The 24201-nt window shown below is 44.1% G+C and overlaps 1 protein-coding gene across 1 annotated transcript in view; it reads right to left on the bottom strand.

Annotated features, from left to right (window-relative positions):
* Window positions 1–23975, bottom strand: part of KIF5C (kinesin family member 5C) — a 147372-nt gene extending 123397 nt beyond the window's left edge. The window contains exon 1 of the mRNA XM_006196147.4: window positions 23433–23975. Coding sequence (XP_006196209.1) covers window positions 23433–23558 — 126 coding nt within the window. The 5' untranslated portion in view covers window positions 23559–23975. The remainder of the gene's footprint in view (window positions 1–23432) is intronic.
* Window positions 23976–24201: the final 226 nt, after the last annotated feature.

The raw sequence follows: 24201 nt of genomic DNA, 5'->3' as shown, positions 1-24201 counted from the left end.
TCAATTCCATCTGCAACCTTACTTCCCCCTCGTCATATAACATAACAGATGCATGTTCCAGGGCTTAGGAAGTGGACGGCCTTGGGGGCTATTAGTCTGCCTAGGAAGTCTCTCAGGAGACACTCATTTCAGGGTCCTGGGACCTTGCGTATCTAATAATTGGTTTGGTGGTGATCTTAGTAACAGTAACACTCACTGAAGTCACCACAGAAATAGGGGCATTCAAGGTGAGCCTGACTACTCGGCTGCAGGGGAACCGACAAACTTTGGCTTTTTCAGATGGAAAGAGCTGCTCAGTCTAGGACTTTCCATCTGCTAGATGCCTGAAGGTCTCATTTCTACTGGACTGGCCAGGACATCTGGAGGGAGCAAGGTCTAGGAGAGAGGCAGGACTTCACACGGTGATCCACATGCAGAAGGTGCCGGGGGCAGGGGCTGTGGGTACAGTGTGCCCACGACTTTCACATAGAGGGTCTCATTTCATCTTCACTCCCATCCGCCAGGTTTCTCAGCATCTCCATTTCACTGCAGACATGTTACACTGGTCAACTTGCCCAAGATCACGCCCTCAGAGAAATAAAGTCAGGACACAATTCATCTCCACTGACCCAAACCCCAGGCATTCCCCCACCAGCCACATCTCTCCCTGCAGCACACAGGATGGCAGGCAGGTGACTTACGGGCCACCAAAGGTAGACATTCCCATCACAGAGTCAGCTAGGTGAGGCGAGGACAGACTGCAAACTCTTTGAGACTAAAGAAGGGTTAGGTTAAAAAATACCAATTTTAAGTTGCTTTCTATACACTCTTAACAAACATGCCATGAGCCTGCAAAATTTATTTCACTAGTTCCTCACGGAGTATCTGGCCTGGAGCTTGAAAAATATCTGTTGCACAAACAATCACATACATATAATATCTGTCAGGTAGAGTGTGAGCTGATCAGAACATGAAAATGGTGAAGAGTGAGATTCTGATGTCTTCCAGGCTTTCCAATGTGTCACAAGGGATTTGACAAAAAAACTCCTCATTAGAGAAACACTAGTCTACTCTGTGCTGGCTTGCAAATTACATTTATTGGATCATAACTGGCATCTAAAAAAATAAAATGAGACAGGAGAATAGAAAGTATCAGAGTGCAGCAAACACATTAATAACATTGTTTCATATAACTGTTATTTCAGATGTGTGCTTCTGTGTCTGTGTGCTAAGATGTCAAATGGATTTCCGGATTTCCCAGTAAAATGGATCATGGTCTATTGGTCAAAAAAACTTGAAAACTGCTGCTATAGTAGAACTGTTCTCATCACAGAATTCTGGACTAGGCCAGCCTTTCATAGGATGACAATTAACAATAACTCAGTCCCAAACGACTGTTAATTTTTAGCTTCCTATTGTCTTTTCTCATGGCCGTAAGCAAGCACCTGGAGTCCCAGACAGCTCCAGCAAGACAAGATAATGAATGACGCTGAGAGACTCACCCCTTATTCTCTCTTCCAAGGCCTCCTCTCTGTGTGTGCACGGGAGGAGAGAGCTCTCAATCCCTTACCAAACCATTTGTCTGGAATTCTCCGTTCGCATTGACTAAAACAGGAGAGACGTCAGTACCACGATGCTCTAAAACGGAAGAAGTCGATGAAAATGGTCCGACTGCTGTAGAAGTCTTCTTTTTACGCAGTCATCCACCCCACTGTGACAGCGGCATCTGGCTTTCTGGGAAGCCACTTCCAACACTCAAGGGTTCAAAGTCCAATCACGCCTCCCCATCATGGAAGCTAGCATGCCTCTCACTTGGCCCTTCGAGCTCTTGTTTGGAGGCTCAGCTCAGCATGGTTTTCATGCTCACGTAAGTCACTCCCTGGGACGGCTCCCCAAGAGCTCTCCTTGGGGGAATCTTAGCCTTGCTGTTAGGGAAAAGCCAGGAAGCCCACCAGGGGCTATAACCTCCAGAGGAAATATCTGAGTTTCCATATCTCTGAACTACTTGTACAGACTAAACTGAGTCCTCACAGAATTTAGGTGGAAGCCCCAACCTTCAGTGTGACTGTATTTGGAGAGAGGGCCTTTAAGGAGGTAATTTAAGTTAAATGAGGTCTTAAGGGTGGGACAACTAATCCAACAGGACTGGAGTTTACATAAAAAGGAGATACAAGAGATCTCTCCTGCACACACATACAGAGGAGGCCACGCGAGGACACAGTGAGAAGATGTCCTCGTCACCAAGAAGGGAGGTCTCACCAGAAACCCACTCTGCTGGACTTCTAGCCTGCAGACTGTGAGAAAATAAATTTCCATTGTTTAAGCCCCCAGTCTGTGGATCTTGCTCTGGTAGCAGCAAGCAGACTGGTGTCTCCTGTACTGAATTGCATTTGAACAGCTATGCTGTTCCACCATCAGAATTCAGTGACTTTAAGTAGCTCTCTTGAAACATAAATGTTAAGAGAAAAAAACCAAGTCACAAAAGAGTGTACACAGTATTTTTATAAATAGTTCACAGATTGAAGTCCAAGCAAAACTAAATAAAATATCATTTAGGGCTAAAAATATTGCTTGCTGTAAAACCATAAAGAATACTATGGGGGTGATAAAAACAAAATTCAGGAGAGTGGATGCTTCTGGGAGGAGGGGATAGCAGCTGGGACCTTGGGAGAGTCACACACTGATAAGGTGCTCTAAGTGCATGGCGACCTCATGGGTGTTAACTTCATTCGAATGTCTCATAGTTTATCTTTGTTATTTCTTATATGTATTAAATATTTTATAATTGCATTTATAAAAGTAAGATGTTGGAATAATGTAACAGCCACCAGCTGACAGTAATTCTTCTGGGAAGAGGGAAGATGGGACATTCCTACTTTCCTAATCTTACCTCCCTGAATCTTTTTAATTGTCCCAAAATATTTATATTGTATTTATATTTGGAATAAAAAGGCAAGAAAATTAAAAGAAGTAAAAAGATGCTACTGAACACCATAATTACTTTCATAGTTTCTTTAATCTCCCCCCCTTCCATTTTCCTGAGTCATAAGCTAGGATGAAGAATTGATCATTTTTAAGAAAAATGCATTGGTTGGCCTAAAGTAATTTTGATCCCCAGACCATATGGCTCAGTATTGATTTATTATATATATTACATGTAAACTTACTTGAAAGGGAAGCTTCAGCTGGAATTATCCCATACTCTTTTGAAATGAAAACAATAGCTACCAGGTTATAACAATAATTCAATCATTCTATAGCCTGGTTATTAGGAAAATGCCAGGAAACAGACATCCAAAGAAGGAAGTCTCTTATTTCTTTTCTTTCAAGGTAATTTAGGTAAATTACAGACATTTCCCTTTCAGAGCTGAAGACTATCAGTAGAATTTTAAGTGCGGCTCATTATATTAATGTCTTCAATTTACAATTTCTTGGACCTTTCTTTCTTTACGATGCCAGTTTTCAGTTCACATTAAAATCATTTTGTAAGACTAGTAAGTCGCAAATCAAGAGAGGAGCATTTTGTATGTGGCTTCTACGTTTTAGAAGAGGAAATCATTTGAGAGCAATCATTTCTGTACTTAATGAACCTCTAATTTCTTTCCTTTTTGGCTCTGCCAACTGAATAACTGAATAGAACGTAATGGGAATCTGGATATTCAATATACAATAGCTTTTTTCTTTGAAAAATGGAACCATTGTGCAAAATTGGCCCCAACCTTAAAGGTGTTTCATGCTCAATAAACCTTGAGTACTATTCAATCACTTCTCAGCTGTATTGCCATTATTTGTGTGTGGGTGTCTGTCTGTCTGTCTCTCTTAGTAGACAGTGACTTGGTTGAGGTTAAGATAAATGGATTGTTCTCCCTAAGAAATGCCTGTACGCAGTTTGGCCCAATTACGGTGAATTTCACAAAAGAAACACGTGGGCAGCTCCTTTAGTCCTCAGGTGGGACTGATGGAGAGAGGAAGAGAGGCACAATGAAATAAAAAATAATCATAAAAACGAGCAATTAGTCCACCAGAAACACTCCTTCAGTTAGACAATTCATTCACCCCATCGAGTACTGTGTACCCATTATCAATCATATGCTGAGAATGCAAAAATAAACCAAACGACATATATCAGTCAGACCTCAGTAAAATTGTTGAAAAAGAAAGAAAATTAATCAAACAAACCCCAGCCCGGAGAGGAGCGTGCACTCTAAGTGGAGTAATTCCAAGAAGGGAGTGACTGAGGACAAGAGGAAATGCCTACTGGTGAGCTTCTAGGGTGACAAAGAAGTTCAGGAGGAAGGGTAGGCGGGAATGGCACTCCAAGAGATGGAACCTCATCAGCTAAGGCCTGAAAGAGTAAACGCCTAGGCTGAGTTTGGGATATAGTATATAGGTAGGTTTGAGAAAGGCTGAGGGAACATACTGTGGATGATTTTGCTAAATCAGAGGAAGATGTTGAGGAGTTCACATTTACTGTAGTAAGCAAAGGAGAGTCCTTTAATGTTTTGAGTGGAGGATGGACATATTGTGGGTGGAACTTCAGAAAGATTTTAGCTACAGTGTTCAAGAGACTAGGGATTGGAGAGCAAGCAGAGAACTGGTTTCTAAAATGATTACAATCCAAATAAGAAGCAATCAAGGTCTACAAGACCTGCTCAAGTTTAAAAACAAAACAAAGAATAGGAATACCTTTCTTTCTTAATTTTTTTTTTAAATTGAAGTGTAGTTGCACAACGTTGTGTTAATTTCTGGTATACAGCATACTGACTCAGTTATACATATACATATATTCCTTTTCATATTCTTCTTCATTAGAAGACATTGAATATAGTTCCCTGTGTTATACAGCAGGACCTTGTCTATCTATTTATGTATAGTAGTTAGTATCTGCACATCCCAAACCCCCAATTTATCCCTCCACCCCCCTTCTCTACCCCTGTGAGTCTGTTTCTGTTTTGTAAACAAGTTCATTTATGTCTTTTTTCGATTCCACATATAAGTGATATCATATGGTATTTTTCTTTCTCTGTCTGACTTACTTCACTTAGTATGACAATCTCCAGGTCCATCCATACTGCTGCAAATGACATTATTTTACTCTTTTTTATGGCTGAGTAGTATGCCATTGTGTGTGTGTGTGTGTGTGTGTGTGTGTGTGTGTGTGTGTGTGTGTGTATTTCTTTATCCAGTGATCTGTTGATAGACATTTAGGTTGCTTCCATGTCTTAGTTATCGTAAATAGTGCTGCTATGAACATTGAGGTGCATATATCTTTTTGAATTAGATTTTCCTCTGGATATATGCTCAGGAGTGGGATTTCTACATCATACAGTAAGTCTATTTTTAATTTTTTAAGGAATCTCCATATTGTTTTCCATGATGACTACACCAAACTACATTCCCACCAACAGTATAGGAGGGTTCCCTTTTCTCCACAGCCTCTCCAGCATTTATCATTTGTGGACTTTTTAATGATGGCCATTCTGACAGTGTGAGATGATATCTCACAGTAGCTCTGATAATTAGTGATACTGAGCATTTTTTTATGTGCCTATTGGCCATTTGTATGTCTTCATTGGAGAAATAAATGTTTGTTTGTTTGTTTAGGTCTTCTTCACAATGGACATCTACTAAAAACCTAGATCAAACATTGCTTTAAGATCAAGAACAAGACAAAGATTCCTGCTATCATTGTTTTTACTTGAGATTGTCCCAGAGGTCCTATCCCATGCAGGAAGACAAGAAAAGAGAAATTAAAAATGTATGTTTTGAAAAGAAATAAATAAAAAAGACATTATTTGAAGATGACAAAAAAATTCTTCATCAGGATTTCCACTCCTGGGCTTGTATCCAGAAGGAAATCTACTTCAGGATGACACCTGCACTCCAATGTTCATAGCAGCACTATTTACAATAGCCAAAACATGGAAACAGCCTAAATGTCCATCAACAGGTGACTGGATAAAGAAGATGTGGTATATTTATACAATGGAATACTACTCAGCCATAAAAACCGACAACATAACGCCATTTGCAGCAACATGGATGCTCCTAGAGAATGTCATTCTAAGTGAAGTAAGCCAGAAAGAGAAAGAAAAATACCATATGAGATCACTCATATGTGGAATCTAAAGACTCATGGACAGAGAATACAGACTTGTGGTTACCAGGGGGGTAGAGGGTGGGAAGGGATAGACTGGGATTTCAAAATTGTAGAATAGATAAACAAGATTACACTGTATAGCACAGGGAAATATACACAAAATGTTATGATAAATCACAGAGAAAAAAATGTGACAATGAGTGTGTATATGTCCATGAATGACTGAAAAATTGTGCTGAACACTGGAATTTGACACAACATTGTAAAATGATTATAAATCAATAAAAAATGTTAAAAAAATTCTTCATGATACATCTTTCTAAATCTACTGACAATTTTTAGAAGAGAGCTTAGTAACGTGGTTGAATGTAGACGGACTTAGAAATCCAAGAAGCAGACACAAAGCTCTCCACTTTTAAGACACAGAAGAGGAGGGCAAACTGCGTTTTTATACGAAAAGCATCACGATTCTTTCTCTGTGGACAGATCCATGGAGATTAATAATACACTGGAACATTCAGAAGTCAAGCCCACAAGGCTTCCTAGCAAATACACCACTCCCTGAAAGCACTGGCATTCTGTTCTATGGAATGCCCTACACAGCCTTTTAGAGGGAAATCACAACACTAATAGAGAAGAGAAGCTGATTCTGATCGTCACACATAATTTGATATCAATGCAAAAGCAAGCAAGAGAGAAAGAAAAAAATCTTCCACTTTTAAGGGTAGCCCCAGTTTACAGCTACCTTCTCCTACAGCAGTTTCAAACTTATGTCTCAGCACAGAGGGCTGCTAATGGGAAACACCAAGTTAAACAAAGCTAAGCATGCTTATTTATTGCAGCATTGCCGATGGGTCGGTAGGGTGGGGGGATCTCCAAGAGGCAGAGAATGTGGGTAACATTTCCTACATCTAATTGATATCAAACCCTTTTATAAGGGAGTAACTCAAAGAACTAGTGTCCCAGAGAAACTCTAATTTAGAAAATGCTGTGCACTCAAACATTCTCAATTCCTGGTATAAACCAAAATGTAAATGAATAAAACAAGGACTCTGAGGCCAGTATGCCTGGGTTTGAATCCCAGATCCACAACTGACTCTTGCGTAACCTTGGGCAAGTTGCTTAACCTCTCTGTGTCCCAGATTCCTCATCTGTGGAATGGGGAGGTGGGTTATGACAACAGTAGCTACCTCATAGGGTGATACTGAGGATTAATATAAATGGATGAATGTATGTAAAGTATTTAATAAGTGTTTGTTAAGTCAAGCAGACGTCATGATATGCTGTTACTACCCTGTTAGAATTACAGTATTTTGTAAGCAAGCAGGTTGCTTGCTTCATTGGTCTCAGAAGAAAACAGTTGGTCATCAAATGGTCCATAAAGGTCTGTGAGAAGAGCTGTAGGTAACACATATGTTGTCTGGAGTTCCGATGATTGAGACATTCTGTTAACTGATGTTTATACTGAACATTAGAGTTGGATTTGGGGTGGGGAGGGGCAAAGAGAAAATAAAAAAGAGGCTATCTTTAACTTTTAAAAGGTTGGAGAATTTTCTCTAAACGCAGTCCTCCCAAGCATCCAGGTTGAAAGGCACTTTCTCTCTGACCTCCCATACTCACTTTCCACAGTAAGTTCCATCTTCCGGAAGGAAATTCAGTACTAAAGAAATTCTGCCAGAATTAAGAAACTGTAGAGGGTCATTTTCTATCATCTCTTCCCTTAAAATAAGCAAGACTAAGAGACATGAAGCTACTATGGTACACTGATGTAATATCCCAAATTAGACCCTTCTTACCAACAATGCAAAATTCTTCCAGAAAATGTCTATATCATCAGAAGAACATTATGTTAAATATGGCTTAAGTCATGTATGCTTTACTGTGTGTCAATTCCTTGACATTTGGTGATCCACAGATGAAAAAAACCTTCATCCCGTAACTATTGGGGTTAAATAAGATATAATACATTAATCCTTTCAGATGGTAAGTCAAAGGACCATATAGTTGACACTCATCTGGGGTGGATGAGAACATGCATGTTTTGCATTGTACCACCAGGCATAAAACTGTGAAAAGCAAACTTCAACAGCACCTGCCTCCGTGGGAACCTGAAAAGGTTGCCTGAGGCCAAAGGATAAGCGCATTGAAGGAGAATGTTTTGCGGGAGTACTTCTGAACTAGCTACAGGCTAGAGTAACATGTCAACCAAATCCAATTTCAATTCCTCTAGCCCCCTTTCAAGATCTTCCACATCTGATTCCTTCTTGCCTATTCTAATCTGACTACCTTACTGCTCCTCTATACTCAGGCCTCTTGAATCTGGCTTTCACACACACTTCACCTCTTGAATACGCAGTGATCACCTTGAATATCTTTTCTCCCATGTAAAAATTCTTATCTTATCCATCCTTTTTTATCTCCTTCTGTGTTTTTTAAACTTTATACCATGAGTATGTCTTAATTTATCATTTTTTATAAGCATAAGATTTAATCAGAGGTATCAGTAAAATTTTCACAAATGAATTAGTTTCTTAAATAAAGGGTGCTCAACACAATAATTAAGGCACCTAAAAAGAGTGACGAAACCTATGCAATACAGAGCAGTACTGTGTAGTCAATTTTGTAAGAAAAGAAATGTGTCCAGTCTTCGCTAGTCAAATAGAGAACAAAGACATCCAGGAAGGCAGCCCACAGGCACTCCTTTCCTCTCTTTTTCAGCCTCTTCCTCTTGCCTTTTCTTTTTTGTTCACCTCACCTGGGTTCTCGCTTCCCGGCACTGGGTTTGCCAGTGATGCCCACAGGAGCACGAGCCTGGTTGGTGGGCTACCCCAGAACGAAAGAGCATGCTGGTCCCCGCAGTGTACAGAACCATCAAAACCTGACGTCATGCTTTCTGTGTGGTGTTACCATACCCCCTGGAAGGATGGATTCCTACAAGATGCCCCAGGTCATCTAGCAAAATGTATCCCTTTGCATGCTGCTGTTAGGAGAGAGGTGTCTGGAGCGCGTCCAGTGCAACGACACAAGTTATCATATCTGTGAGCATGTGGGAAGAGCCCCGAGTTAAACCCAAGCGTAAACCACCTCCTCCCAACAATTCCTCTGATGAACGTTGGGAGGCGACGTACAGCGACCCTTCCAAATCCTTGCTTCCCCTATAAAGCCCAGCCTGACCCCAGAAGTGCCCACTGACAGCAGTGCTCCAAATTAACACAGATCACTGAATAGCTACACTTTTGGTTTAAAATTCATATAAAGCAGAGGAAACGCCTGGAACAGAACCCAAAACACACGAATCCCAGACTATTTCTCTCTAAATCACCCTCTCAAATGATTATCTCCTTTACCTCAAAAATTAAATCCGTGCCAAAAGGGATGCTCATGTATCCCCGGAGGCCATAGGAGTTGGCAGACCCCTACAGAAAGCAACAGGGTGACACTGAATAGCATCAGTAAAAGTGTTCACAGCACTGGGTCCAGAAAATCAACTACTGGAGAATGTATCCTCTAGAAATGACAAAAGAAAACAGCTCTGCGCACGCACACGATCACTAAACCATCACCCAGAGCAAGGGGAAACAAGATCTGAATGACCAAACTGGGCTCTATCAGCCTAAGGCACATGCAAGTCACTACTGCAAACTATAACCATGAAGATATTATACAACATGGAAAATCCTTTATGGCGTAAGCTTAAGTTTTTTTTAAAGGCAGAATTTTATATCTATGGTTGGAAATACATTTATTTTCCAAACTGTTAAATATCAACCAAGAGAGGAAAATGGAGGATATAAAAAATTTAAGTGGATGTGCCGGGCGGCGAGATTACGGCTAGTTTTGCACTGCTGTGCTTTCCCGTTACCACCATGTGAAACAGCGCTTCTGCCATTTACAGAGGAGGAGAACTCAGTGCTGTGCCAACCCCGACAGACAGGGCATGAGTGGGGGTGGAAAAGAGCGAGTTTCCAGCAGAAACCGACTCCTTCTCCCAAGAGCTGCGTGGCCTCACCTGCAAGGCGACCTCTCTCCCCCAGAGGGAGGCCAGGACAAAGAAGAGGCACCTGAGAGCTGCAGAGGCGCGTTGCCTTGGTTTCCCACAGCCGCGCTGCCTCCCCCCACCCCACCCCACCCCCAGGCCCTCCTAGTGGGAGCTTTTGTTCCGCAGCGGGGAGGGACCTCATGAGAAGGTGCCTGTGCTGAAGGAGAATGCTTTTCCCGGACAAGAGGTTTCATCATTCCCAGCATTAGCCATAGAATGGAGACAGAAGGTACGTGGTAGATTTGCCATCACCGTGGCGCTCCCCGCCTGGAACCGAAAGCCGCCGGCCTCAGGGGGCAGGCGCGGCCCCGGGCTGGGGTCCGGGCCCCAGGCCGGCTGCACGGGAGCCGGGCCGCAGGGCCGCGTCGTGCCGTTTTCCAAAGACAACGCGCCCTGTCACCTTTTGGTGTTCTGAATGTCACAAACAACAAACGCATCACAAACCCGCTGCTGCCGCAGATGACTGATACTTAATTACGGGATGCGGGTGGGCCGTTCCTCCCGGGAGCTCAGGGCACAATACTGGTGGGGGCAGCCGGAGTGACAGGAGAAAGATGGCCCGGGCTACAGCACACAGCCCTTCTCAGATCTTTCCTCAACAATATTCAAAACTGAAATCGGTCAAGCGGCTACGCAGAATTGCAAAATAACTGAAGATAAAGATCAGGACATTTTGCAAAGCAGATTCGTACCCCAGCTTCAAGGTCAGGTTCAAATGGTCCCTCTGCCTGAGGTTTCCCTAACACCACTGGCTGGGCTTTCTCTCTTTTCAACTCCAACAAGGCTGTGTTTCCTCTTCCCTTTGGACACTCGTAGCGAGCTAACATCTTTTTTTAGTTGCTTCCTCCCATTGAATTAATTATATATAAGGTTACTGATGGCAGGGATCTTGTCTTATAACAGTAAGTCCATAATGCTTAGCATGAGCTTTGCACACACACAATAAGCCCTCAATATACCAAACTGCAACCAAAATTAATAAATGCAAAAAACAATCAGAATGTTGTACAGAGCCTCTGAAAGCCAGGTTGAATGTTACATCTCCTGCACATCCCAGTTTGAACGACCCACATTGCAAGTGCTTACTAGTCACACTAGGCTAGTGGCTACCATTTTGGAAGGCATAGTATTACAGTGAAGCTCCAAAAAGTCTAAAGTCTTTATAAAAGGAAACATTTTTCATTGTAATAAAGAACTCATTTAATTTAAAGTTTTACATCAACCTATATGCTACCTCTTTATATTTGTTTTTAACAGAACTAAGGAAGCAAGAATTAGATGTATATTTTCCTTTTCCAAGAGCCATATTTATTAAGGAAAATTTAACAGCACATGTGAGCAAGTGAGTGTTACTCTAGGATATAGTACTTTGGGTGGTTTTTCTCTCACTTGTTTGAGCAGATAATTAGTAGGTTGTGTTGTTTAGTAATTATTACCAAAGAGCTAAACATTTCCCTTCTAAAGTCTACTTTCACAAATACTATATAAACAAACTACTAGTAGTTAGAAGACAGTTTCGATGCTATCGTGATGACACTAGTACCAGGGACCCTGGAATGCCAGAAACCTCCACAACAGTCAGTCCCCTTGTCCCCTTCTCCCCCGTCACCCCAGGAGTGAGGGTTGAGCAAGTCTGCTCTAGGAGCAGGTATCCAAACACCACCACCTGGGAAGGGTAATAGCACCCATCATCCCAGTATCAAACCTGGCCAGAGTCTCAGGCAAGGAGGCTTCTGTGGTCCTCCTACTTTACTCACCTCACCACTCCATCCTCCCACAGCCCCATTGTTCTTAACCTTGAGACCAGCCCCCATGGGCCTGAATCTGTGGGCCCAGACTAACTTACCCACTCTGCAGTGGATGATGCCGAGGAGATGGAAAAATAGCCCCAGGAAGCCAGCCCCTGCAGGGGTCAGCTTACCAGAGGCCAGATGCAGGAAGGAACTGACCACCTCCCCTGGAAGCCTGCCCAGCAGGCACCAGGACCAACAGGGGTTTCGACATTGACCAGATGGGCACCTGCTCCTCCCCATGGAGAAGGAGAGGAGGTGCCTATGAAAGAGGAACAGAAGTCCCTTCCCCCAAGTCCATCCAAAGTTTCTGATGTCAGATGGAGTTGTTATTCGCCCCAGTTCCCGGATGAAAAACAATAATCTCTGTGGAGTGAGAGCCAGACAGTTTGTTCAGTAAAAACTACGAGATAACCTCCTCAGAGACTTGGAGCAGGCTGTTCTTTGCTTCCTCATGAGGCAAAATGTGACCTGGAAGTGGGAGAGATGGCTCTGTGAGAGAGCCCTGAGATTTGTCAATCCAGAAGTGTGTAACCAAGATCTTTCAATAAAATGCTTCTAAAATAACAACAGTATTGATCAGTAGCTCTTACGCCCATGCGCTGCAGTTAAAGAAGATAAAACATCAGTTACTGGGATTTGTTTTTTATTAACACTTTTTCTCCAACCCCAACGCCCTTCAAAAGTCTCATTGTTAATGAGAAAAGGAACAACAACAAAACCATATATGGAGAACTACAAACCTTTTTCCTTAAAGTATTGTGTTGCACTGAATTCTGTTCTCAACTATGTTTTCCCTTCTGCTCTGTGGATTTATTTTCCAGTATCCAATTCACATTAAGGATGGGTATTCAGTGACTGAAAAGATGATAAATACTAATACACCAAAACGCACCTGAAAGAATTGCTCCAAATGTAGCTGATACCAATTTCATCAGGGTGGGCACTGAGCTCAGAGACAAGTGCATGACACGTCTGTTTGCTTTCCTGACGTTTATGCAAGCCAACTAAAGCAAGGGAGCCCTCGCAGCAGGGGAAAAGCTCCAAAGCACGCAGCTCTTTAAACAGCTTTTCTGGGTGACAGTGCAATGCCAGCATTGGTTTATTAAAGAGAGTAACTAGGACGTGACCATTGTTGAGGGAGATGGGCTGGAAATCTTGATTAGCCCAGATTGCTCTGTGTGTACTTCTACTGCCACACGTGACTCTGTGCAAAGCCTCCCTCCGCCTTATTCCAGGATCGGTATGTACCAGCATTTCTTTCTCTCCACACTTGTAAACAATAGTGCCTAGTGTTGTGATTTGAGCAAGTCAACTGAAGAAGAAATTTATGAGGCAATGGGGGGAGTTTGGGTATTTGACATTAAGGAAATGTTTACATTTTGTTGTGATAATGTTATTGTGGTTTTAAGAGTCCTGATCTGTCAGAGATATATATTAAAGTTTGGGATAAAATAATGCAAGATATGAGATTTAACTTTAAAATAATCGAGTGTTTGGTGGGGGAAAGGTTAGAGGTGTATAGAAAAAATAAGATTGGCCCGTTTGTCGATGATAGTTCAAACTGGCTGACAGATTCGTAGGGGTACATTCTGATATTCTTTCTACTCTGGTGTGTGCTTGAAATTTATATAATTTTTTAAGACTACCTAGTCATCAAAAGGGAAAGGAAAAAGCTCTTTCTGGGGCTTCTCCTGGGAGGGCTATTATTTCCCGCCCCCACTCGCCACTGCCCAGACACTATCACAGCCCATTCACTGTTAGCTCTGAGAAGAAAGAGCACAACCATCCTAGTTTTCTTTAAGACCACAATCTTGACCTCCATCTCTCTCTGTCTCAAGAGAGATTTAGGTTTGGATCACCTCCAAGAAACAAACATCCTTTAGGATATTGAAACTGACAAGACACAGCCTACAAAATCCTACGGTTCACATTAAAAGTCTGAAGGCATCGCCGTGTTCTGGATCTAGGGGTTAACAGTGCATAACGAAGCACACGCTCTTGGTAAGAATTTAATTTAACTCAGGTAGGGAGGGATGCCTTATGAGACAAACTGGCAGCAACTCCATGCAGTGAGCAGAGAAGTGAGAATATAAAACCGAAGACAATTCACTGTCTCTAAATCGCTCCCTCTCAAAACTATGGATACCTTAAAATCATCCATATCCTTTTAGCCAGAAATCCCAATTCTAGGACTGTGTTCTAACAAAAAATTGGGCAATGGCAATGGCACAAAGAGATGTGCATACTCTTGTTCACCACACTTTTGTTTACAAGAGAAAAATAAAATGGAAAAAAACAAATGTCTATCAGTAGAAGATGGTTAAATGAAGTATTAGACACATAATGGAATTATATACAGCCTCTAAAAATGCTGATGTCTCAGGTAAACCGTTAAGTAAAATGGTGGGTTTTAAACAGACTATAATCATATCTTTGAAAATCATATCTTCGTTTTAAAACAAATTATGTTTTCTATAGAATAGAAGAGAGCTAGAATAAACAATAAAATGTTAACGATGACGTTTTCTGGTTTGTAAAATTAAAAGTGACTTTTACCTTGTTGTTTATGCTTTTCTGCACAGTGTGAGGTTTTTTTTCAATGAGCATGGGCTATACCAGGACCCCTGAAAAAGCTATTACTTTTAAGACAATAGCAACAAAACCATGAAGCTGTCCAAAGCAGGGAAAAAGTTACCAGAGCTGGACAGAGAGCAGAGGTCAAATCGAAGCAAATAACCCCAGGCTCAGACTTCTGACAGCTCAGGAGGGTCAGCATTTTTTCACTTCCTTCAAAAGCCATCTTGTACTGAGCAACTGCTCTGTTCCAGGCACTGTTCCCGGCCTTGGAGATGGAAATAAATGGCCCACATTTCCTGCCCTCCAAAGGGTTTAGTCTAATTGGAGGAAAGGACACATATACCCAAATAAATGAAATGCAGTTCTGGGGGCGGTCCAACAGGAGTAGTGCATGGCTCAGGGGGTTCCCCGGAGGAAGCGTCTAACCTGGCCAGGGTAGGGGGATGAGAGGGGATAGTCAAAAAAGGTCTCAGAGAAGACACTATAGGATGAGATTCTAAAGGCGAATGGATGTTGCCAGGCAGGTATGCTTTGAGGATGGTCATCCCAGACATGTGGGATGTGAGCAGCTGTGGAGGAGAAGAACGTAATATTTTAGGGGAATGGATGGAACACGGGGCGAGGGGGTGAGGTGAGGAAGGTAGGCAGGCCCAGAGTGTGGAAGGTCTCCAATGCCCCACTGAAGCATCTGGCTTCCAACTGATAAAGACTCTGCTTGACCAAGCTTCAGTCTGGCTCCTCTGAGCCCTCTTCTCCACCGAGCCTTGACCTTGGACTTCCACATCTGTCCTTGAAGAGTCCAGTTTTAGCAAGAATCCCCCCACCTTCAATATCTTATCACCCTCGAGACATCCATAGCTGATCTTAATACCTTGAATATCTGACTGCCTTCAGCAAGAATCTTCTTAGGCTGGTTTAGCAAGACGTTCCCCGACCTTTCGTGTCTCTTCTTAGTGATTGTCCATCCACCTACCTGACCCACTTGAACCTGTACTTGAAATTGAGCCTGATTTCTCTCCCCTGTGACCACAGTATTAACATCTATCACAATCGTCTGTCTTCCTATTTTTACAAGTGTCAGAATAATTTTTTCTTAACATAACCTGAGGGCACCAGGGAACCTGTGAAGGGTCTCATGCTTTCTTATGATTAGTCAGTCTGACAAGAGTACAGACAAGTAACCACTGTGGGTCTTATAACAGGGTACATTTTCTGAACACCCGCTATATTCCAGGTACTTGGCGCTCTTACACTCATGAGCACGTGTAAACATCAGAGGGACCCTAGAAGGTGGATAGTGTTATTGTCCCTATTTCACAGGCCAGGAAATTGAACCTTAGTGTGGTTTAGCATGTTCTCCAAGTTCATAAAGCTAAGAAGTCACAAAGCTGGGAACTGGTCCCGGGCTGTCTGAGGCACATCCAAGTTTGGTGCTGGGGAAACTATGATAAATCTAAAATTCTCTCAAGCTCAGCAACATTTGCAAATAACCACAAACTTAACACCTCGGTTCCTACTAAAAGGGACTTGGCTGATATGCAGCAAACAGGTTAAGGGAGGAGCCTTCTCAGCCACAAAAACAGGACTTTATGGAAAACCTGAGAGAAGCAAGGTGAAATCGGATCTGTCAGGGAGCTTTTTTTTTTTCAACTGAAGAGAAACCATTAGGGAGTAGGCAGCTTTGCTTGTTTAATAAGTAGACACAGGTGAGAAATCTGAGGTAGGAACTAAAGGGGACCCAAAGGTGGGGGAGGTTTCTATACTGCATGGAGGAGAAGGGCCAAAGATGCAAAAACACTGTCGTTAAACAGGGGAGCTGGGCCAGACAAGCACAGGTGGAGGCAAAGGGAAATCCCCAGTGATGCCCAAGTTATTTAAGGAAATGCAGAAATTGGCACTTAGGGAGATTTGATTCCAGGCAGGGAACAGGGGAAGACAGAACTGTCAATCAAGATACACTTACTAAGCACTAGAAAATGACAGTAAAAAGGACTAAGATGCTTAAAAAAAAAAAAAAAAAAACCCAGCACAGCTTCTGCTTCTGAGAAGCTTGTAATTTACATGGGGAAGGAACACGCATGCATGCACGCACACAAGCACACACACATATGTGATCACTGCAGAGAAAAGGAACAGCTGACATCGCCTATAAGTAAATAGAACCTGAGATTTGCCTTCCAGATGGTTAGGAATTCCACAGATAAGATGAAAAGAGGCTATTCCAGTGGAGAATGTGGTGAACAAATGACCAAGAAATGAGGGTGCAAACAAAGTTTTCAGGGACAAGCCAGAGTAAAGGGCAGTCATCTTGGGGGGCAGGGCTAATTCTGAATATGATGAAAATTACAAGGGGAATAGGAAACGTAGGAGATCATTAGCATTTTTTGAGCATTTTCTCTACATCAAATGCTGTCTCAACCACTTCATTTGATTTCATCCCAAGAACCCTGTTGGAGAATTATCTCCACTCTAAATAAGACCGACTGAGGCCCAGAAAAGCAAAGGAATGGAGAAAAGCCCCACAGTGAGCGAGTGAATCCAAACTCAGTTCTGACTCTCCCTACTGCTTCTACCAACCCTGCTCCTTCACGTAGCACCAACAGTGTGCTCATCACTTCCAGGAATGGCTTCCCATGACATATGCTAGGTTATAGCTACTGTCTTGTGTTCACTCATTCCAGGGTTTCAGAGGCTAGGTTTACAGGGAACTGCTAATTTATTTTCAGGTGATGTAAACAGCTCTGAATTCAGGGCACAGGGGAATGAAAGACTGACGTACCTCAGCACCACTAAACACCACAGTCAGTCTTCACTTAGACACAATGACTGAATAAACTCTTTAAAACTCTGGCTTAAAATGTCACTGCTTTCAGGTGGGACACAAAATGGTACAATCACTTTGGAAAACTGTTTGGCAGTTTCTTAAATATACAGTTATGATATGATCTAGCAATCCCACTCATGGGTATTTACCCAAGAGAAATAAAAATTTGTACTCACACGACAACCTATATGCAAAGGTTTACAGCAGCTTTATTCATAATCATCCCAGACTGGAAACAACCCAAATGTCCTTCAACAGGTGAATGGATAAACAAACTGTGGCATATTCATATAAAGGAATACATTAAGCAATAAAAAGGAATGAACTATTGGTACAGGCAACAACAACATAAATCTCAAAGGATTACTAAGTAAAAGAACCCAGGCTCAGAAAGACACTTAGTTTATGATTCCATTTTTATGACAATCTGAAAAGGCAAAATTATAGAGAGGAAGAACAGGTAAGTGGTTGCTGAAGGTTAAGAGAGATGGAACTGTTGGTGGCATGTGGTAGGCAGAATAATGGCCCGAAAGATGTCCATGCTCTAATCCCTGCTACCTGTGAATATGTGACTGTTACCAAGGTAAAAGGAGCTTTGCAGATGGAATTAAGGTTGCTAATCAGCTGACCTTAAAATAGGGAGATTATCCCAGATTACCTGGGTGGGTTCACTATACTCACATGGGCCCTTAAACATGGAAGAGGGAGGCAGAGGAGTCATTGAGAGAGAGGTGCTGCGGAAGAAGAGACAGGAGAAATTTGAAGCATGAGATGGGACCCACCCACTACTGGCTCTTAATGTGGAGGAAGGGGGCCATGTGGCTAGGACCTGAGCATGGCCTCCAGAAGTGAGAACAGCACAGCCTGACAGCTAGCAAGGAAAGGGGAACCTCAGTCCTACAACCATAGGAACTGAATTCTGCCAACAACCTGAATAAGCAAAGAAATAGATTTTCCCCTAGACCCTCCAGAAAAGAACATAGTGCTGCCAACACCTTGCTCTGGACCTTGTGAGGCTCTAAACAGAGAAATCAGCTGAATTGATGGACTTCTACCAATTAGGGGGGCGGGGAGCACAATATGAAAGTTGAGAATTATGTTTTATTTGGGGCATCGCTGAGGACTATAGCCTGGGATGGCAGCCTCTCAGACAGCTCTGAGGGCCTATCCAAAGGGGTCAGGGTGGAGCCAGAAGCTTTTACTGGGAAAAAAAAAACAAAAAACATGTATTTGAACATCAAAAGATTACTGCTAAACACAAGAAACAGACACCTCAAGTTAATGATTTTGGTACTTTTCTATGTATGGGAAGAAGAGAGTCTGGGCTTATCGAAATCATTCCTCTGACATGCATCTTAAATATCTAGGGCCTATGTCCTGCTTTCTCCATCCTGAATTCCCCTCGGAGCGCACCATCAGGGGCAGCTGCAGTGATTGATGGCTTTATGGTCACAATATCCTTTGTTTATAGAAATGGCAGGAGACATTCTTTGTCCACAGGACCTATGGAAATTGTATGATAATAAACTTGTATAGTTTTAAGGCTTTAAATTTGTGGTAATTTGTTCCAGCAGGAACAGAAAACCAATACAGCACAGCTACACAACTCTATGTATTTTTCAAATCCCCTACAATAGAACTATACACCCCAAAAAAGTGCTTTGACTCTGTATAAATTTTAAAAGAAAACATGCTTGCTTTTAAAGACCATTACTATGGACAAAAAGAAAAGTTATAGCCATATTTCTTCATGTCTTTAGCCCATAATCTCCACAACCATAACTCAGGCTTGGAATTTGATCTCTGTCCTGGCCCCTGCCTTCCCCCCACCCCATCCCCTACCCCATCCGCTGCCCAGAACTAATCTGAGTTCCTACAGGCGGAGGCCACTTTCAACACCAGAGACCGGCTCAGGGTTTGTGGCTGGTGTTTCGCTTTGACTTTCAAACCAGTCAAAACTTACACTGCCGCAGGGGCGAAGCACCCATGGTTAACAAGACCGGCTTTCCCAGGATGGCAAACAAGAGGAAAGCCCAAAACTGAAGTGTGACAGTCCATTTCAATGAACCTTACTGAGAACTCTCCAAGATGGAGTTCCATCAATACAGATGCATCAAAACCGATCAGCAGAGCTCAAAGTAATGGATGACTCACCAGGACTTTTAGCAGCTAATGGAGGAGGTTTCTGAGAAATGCTGTAAATCCAATATTTTTCTCTGAAGAATTAATGCGGGGTCCCCCACCCACACCCTCCGCTTCCAGCTCACCACCAGCATCATTAGCTCTCCTAATTTTTAACAAAGCCAAATACAGTTCTTTCCCAATTTTCTTATAACACTAAAGTATAGTATATGCTCTCTTACCAGGCCTGCTCAAAGGAATAGCACGTATCTTTTAAATTGTTTTTTAACTACTCCACACAGCCTACAGGCAATTAAAAGTCCATAAAATCAGTTAAATATACCAAAGTAAGACTTCCTAAACTCAACAAAGAGGTCAATAAATATTAAATGCCTTCTATGGGCAAGGCCCTGGGAAGTGCAAAGAAGCAAAAAATGGATGGGCCTTGTCTCTACACATGGCTTACAATGTCATTAGACATACAATCAAAATTAATAATAATCTAAGGCAAAAAAATTACGAGATCATATACAAAATAAATGCTACAGGAGTTCATAGTGGGGAGAGACTGTGGCTGGGGCAGTCAGGGAAAGAAAGTTCTGCACAGGAGCTGAAAAAAAAATGCAAGAATGGTAGAATATTCCCTCCAAGACAGGACATTTTCTTAAAAAGAGAACTCTAGAAATCCTACCTGCAAAATCTCCCCCTTACCATACATCTGCATAAGAACTGAACAAGATTGTGAAGGAAAACAATGACCCCAGTTTCAAAAACAAAAAGAATTTCTGGGATTCCGAGTTTGGGCTCACAACTAACGGCACAGAAATTTATTCTTCACTTGTCTCTGTTGTGAGTGAAGGTGACTGACATTTGTAGATGGCTCTAGGCTTCTTTGGTCATCCCCACAATCTGCACCCCTGCAAGCGAGGAAGGGAGTGCTAAGGCAGTCTCCACCGCCACCCGCCCTCCACCACGTGGGCTGGTTCCAACTGAATTCACTTGGGAACCATTCTACCCAGTGTACAAAGCATGATACAGGTTGCCAGAACTGTCACTTCCTTTAGTTACACATTATTAATGAGGAATGGAAAGGGTCCCAGCACATGCCAACCCAAGTTCCAACACCCTTCAGCATCTGACAGTCTTCTGTTCTGTGCCACACTCACCAAAAGATGTGGAAAAGAATATTCTGAGCAGCTCTGTCCATATTAGCCCCAAAGTGGAATCTACCCAAACAGTTCACTGGATAAATAAACTGTGGTACATTCACACAATGAGATACTACAAAACAAGCAGGATGAACAAACTGCAGTTTCACGCCACAACATGGATGAATCTGACAAACAAGCACAATGTTGAGCACAAGAACTCACACACAGAAGTGAACACACTGAATGGTTTTATGTATATAAAGCTTAAAAAAAAAAAAGGCAACTAATCTATGGCATTAGAAGTCAGAATACTAGTTACCCTGAGGCAGAAGGAGTTACTGAATGGGAGGGACACTAGGGGGACTTCAGGGGTCCTGAAAATGTCTGTGTCTTAGTCTAAGAGGTGGTTATAAGGGAGTGTTTACTTTATAAAAAATCATCACGCTGTACACGTATGAAAACACTTTTCTATATGAATGCTTTATAGCAACAAAAATGTACCTTAAAGAGAACTGAAAACTGTTACATTAAAGGATTATAGTAAGAAGATCCAAATTTTCAGTTAACAGTTGAAGAGCTGTTGAAGAATATACATGAACAAATGTATATTCACATCCACAATCTCTGGTTGATATACTTATTTTATATGGTAACTTTGTTTTATTCAATCAATAACATATGTGTATGTAGACGAGAAATAAATAAAGTAGTGTCATAAAATTAAAGGATAACCCTAAAATTAAGGATCTCTGCTTTGCACACAGATCAGAAGGGATGACATTACTCTACTTCATTAGTCCTGGGATACCACTCTTAGAAGAGGGAGAAAGAGAAGGAGGAAGAAGAGGAGAAAGAAAAAGAAGGAAGAGGAGGAGAACGAGGAGAAGAAGAGAAAGAAGCAATAACTTTAGTTTTTCTTTAAAACCTCTGAAAAAAATATAGCATCACCAGAACATGTTCTAGTGCTGCACATTTGTAAAACATTGTTACAAGACAAGGGGCAGGGACTAGATGTCCCCAGTAACTCCCACTCTATCTAAAACCACAGCCTGGCTTAGGACATAGCAAATCAGACTGTACGCTGATTTTAGCTTAGAAGTGTAACCCAGCAAGCTACTATCTGCCCCATGTACTGGCCATAGATATGTCACTATCCTGTGTCCACCATTAACTATGGAATTTTCCTCCTCATCAATAATTGTAGCATACATCTTTTCTTCGACTTAATACTAAGCAGAGAGAGAATCCCTCTTTCCTGCCCTCTTAGGTCAGCTCTCAGGATGACCGGCCATCCACAAAGCATTTGGAGGTCAGGGTTTCCTGATGACTGTGAAAATGGGGAGAAGAGGTCGTCCATCAAGAGGAGCTGCATTTCTTAGGAAGGTACAAGATGAAGCCCCGAGGCCAGAGCCTTGCCTGGGTTCCCCTGACGTGGAGAGCACCTGCCTACTGGTTCAGCTAGAACCTGCTAGTCCCCAGGGCCCTTCGCAGGGACTGCGGCACAACCTTGGGGAAGATGCTTTGGCTGGCAAATGTCAGCCTCTGGTGCATGAGAAAGGCCAGGCTGACTCGGGCAGACACCCTACGTAAATTGTCACCTGTCAATCACTTGACCTAAATACACCAGCCACTGGGGGAAATGGCAGGGAGGGGGTTAGTCGGAGCATGCTCAGTAATCGGGATGACATCACTTAATCAATGCTGAGGCCGGGAAGGCTGCATCAGCAGCCTCGAGCAGGCTGCCAGGAACGTGTCAGCGGGGATCGGGAGGCTCCCATTAACTCGGTCCCTCCCCACGCGGCTCGCATACAAAGAGGGCACCATCAGCTACACACGCTGGGGAAAGCTGAGGGGGAAGGGCGCGGGAAAAAAGGCTGGCTTTTTTCGTTTGACATATTTCTTTAAGAACTAAAAACCAATGGTATTCCCTCCCCCCACCAGCAGCTCCGCCGCAGAAAGCGAGCCAAGTCTGGGGAGGGGAAAGGGGTAAGGAATGTGACAAGGAGATCAAGAGGGAGGGGGAGCCCCAGCCACACAAAGTAACTTCTTTGGGCACAGAGGCTATTTGGCTGAGCTCGGGGCCCCCAGCCCCACAGATGTGGGCTCACAGCCTCCTCTCCACCCAGCGCGAAGCACATCCGCGAAGAGGCTCTGCGGACACCAGGTGGGGGTCGCCCCATTGGGGAGGAGTTAGCCCTGAGGTCCAAGGAGGGCAGCCTGGGTTGAGAGGAAGCAGGAGGAGGCATACGAGGCCTCCCGGGGACACCGAGGCCACTAGCGTCCCCCCAACCCCCGCCGCCCGCGCACAGCAAGGTGAAACGCCGCGGGAAGCCCTTCTACACCGCGGTGGGAGCTCTGGGCCAAGGCTACTGTTTTTCCAGTACCTTTTTTCCTTCTTCTTTGCCAAGATTGGGTGAAGAAGAGGCAGTGCTCGATAAATCGAACCGATGCCTGGGATCATTTGTGGGTTACAGAGCTCATACTTCAAGGGGCGCCTGGGCTCGAGGGTAACCCAAACACACTACCCACGCGGCGTGGCCAGGGCGGGGAACAATAGGCCCTCCCAGGCCCCCACCCCAATAGCAATGGCGGCGCCGAACCCTTCCTCGCCCCCCACCCCCACCCCCGCTGCCAGGGGCCCTCCCCGCGGCCCCCAGGGGACCCTCCAGCCGCCCGTGAGGGAATCACAGGGTGGGAGGGAGGGGGTTTCTCAGCAAGTTCACCCTAGAGGGCTGCCCCGAGGGGCTGTCCGAAGGGGCAGCGCGAGCATTTCCGCCGGGTCTGGGGCGTTGAGGGGCCGGGCTGCGGCGCGGGGCAGCAGGGGAGGCCAGACATCCCAGCCACTTACCCCGATCACCACGGTCTCATCGCCTTTAAATTTGGGGATGAATTTGTCCCCGCGGAGGATCTCTGCTTCGTTGAGTGGCCGGAACCGGCACATCACTTTGATGCTGCATTCGGCTGGATCCGCCATCTCGGCCGGCGGCAGGGAGGGGGCGCGGGGATGGGTGGGGGGCCGGGCTTCGGCACAAAGAGGGAAGTGGTCGAGAACCGCACCGCCCGCAACGAGGCCACCTCCTGCCGCCTCGGACGAAGCTTCTCAGCAGGTCATCGCGAACTCCGCGGGCTGGGCTGCTACGGCCCCTCAAAGACCGAGAAGGTGGGCAGTCTATCAGCCTTCGACCCAGCCGGCTGTAAACCTGCCTGCCCTGGCCCTGCCCTGGCCCTGCGCTGCGTCCCAGGCCCACCTGCCCGCGACCACGCGGCGGGCAGACGAGGCGATGCGCAGGGAGGGAGCCTCTCCCGGCTCAGACCTCCCGGGCTCCTGCGAGCTCAGCCATCCTGCATCAGCACCAGCGAGCTGGGCCACCTCCCGGTCCCGCCCCTTCGCCCTGCCCCCCCCGGCCCGCCTCGGGACGGTGACGTCACTGCGGAGCTCTGCCCCGCCCTTGCCCGGGCTCCGCGAGCCGAGCATCCTGGGACTTGTAGTCAATGCACCTGCACGTTTCGGGGACAGCGGTGGTGCCCTGGGTGCCACCTCCGAGAACCTGCAGGTCAAGGCTGGCTGGCCAAGTCAAGAGCAGGATGGATGTCATATCCACTATGCCCCGTTAAAA

Source organism: Vicugna pacos, chromosome 5 (genome assembly GCF_048564905.1).
Source record: "Vicugna pacos chromosome 5, VicPac4, whole genome shotgun sequence".
NCBI lineage: Eukaryota > Metazoa > Chordata > Mammalia > Artiodactyla > Camelidae > Vicugna > Vicugna pacos.
The sequence above is the reverse complement of the archived record's forward strand: the minus strand, read 5'-3'. Positions and strand labels throughout refer to the sequence as shown.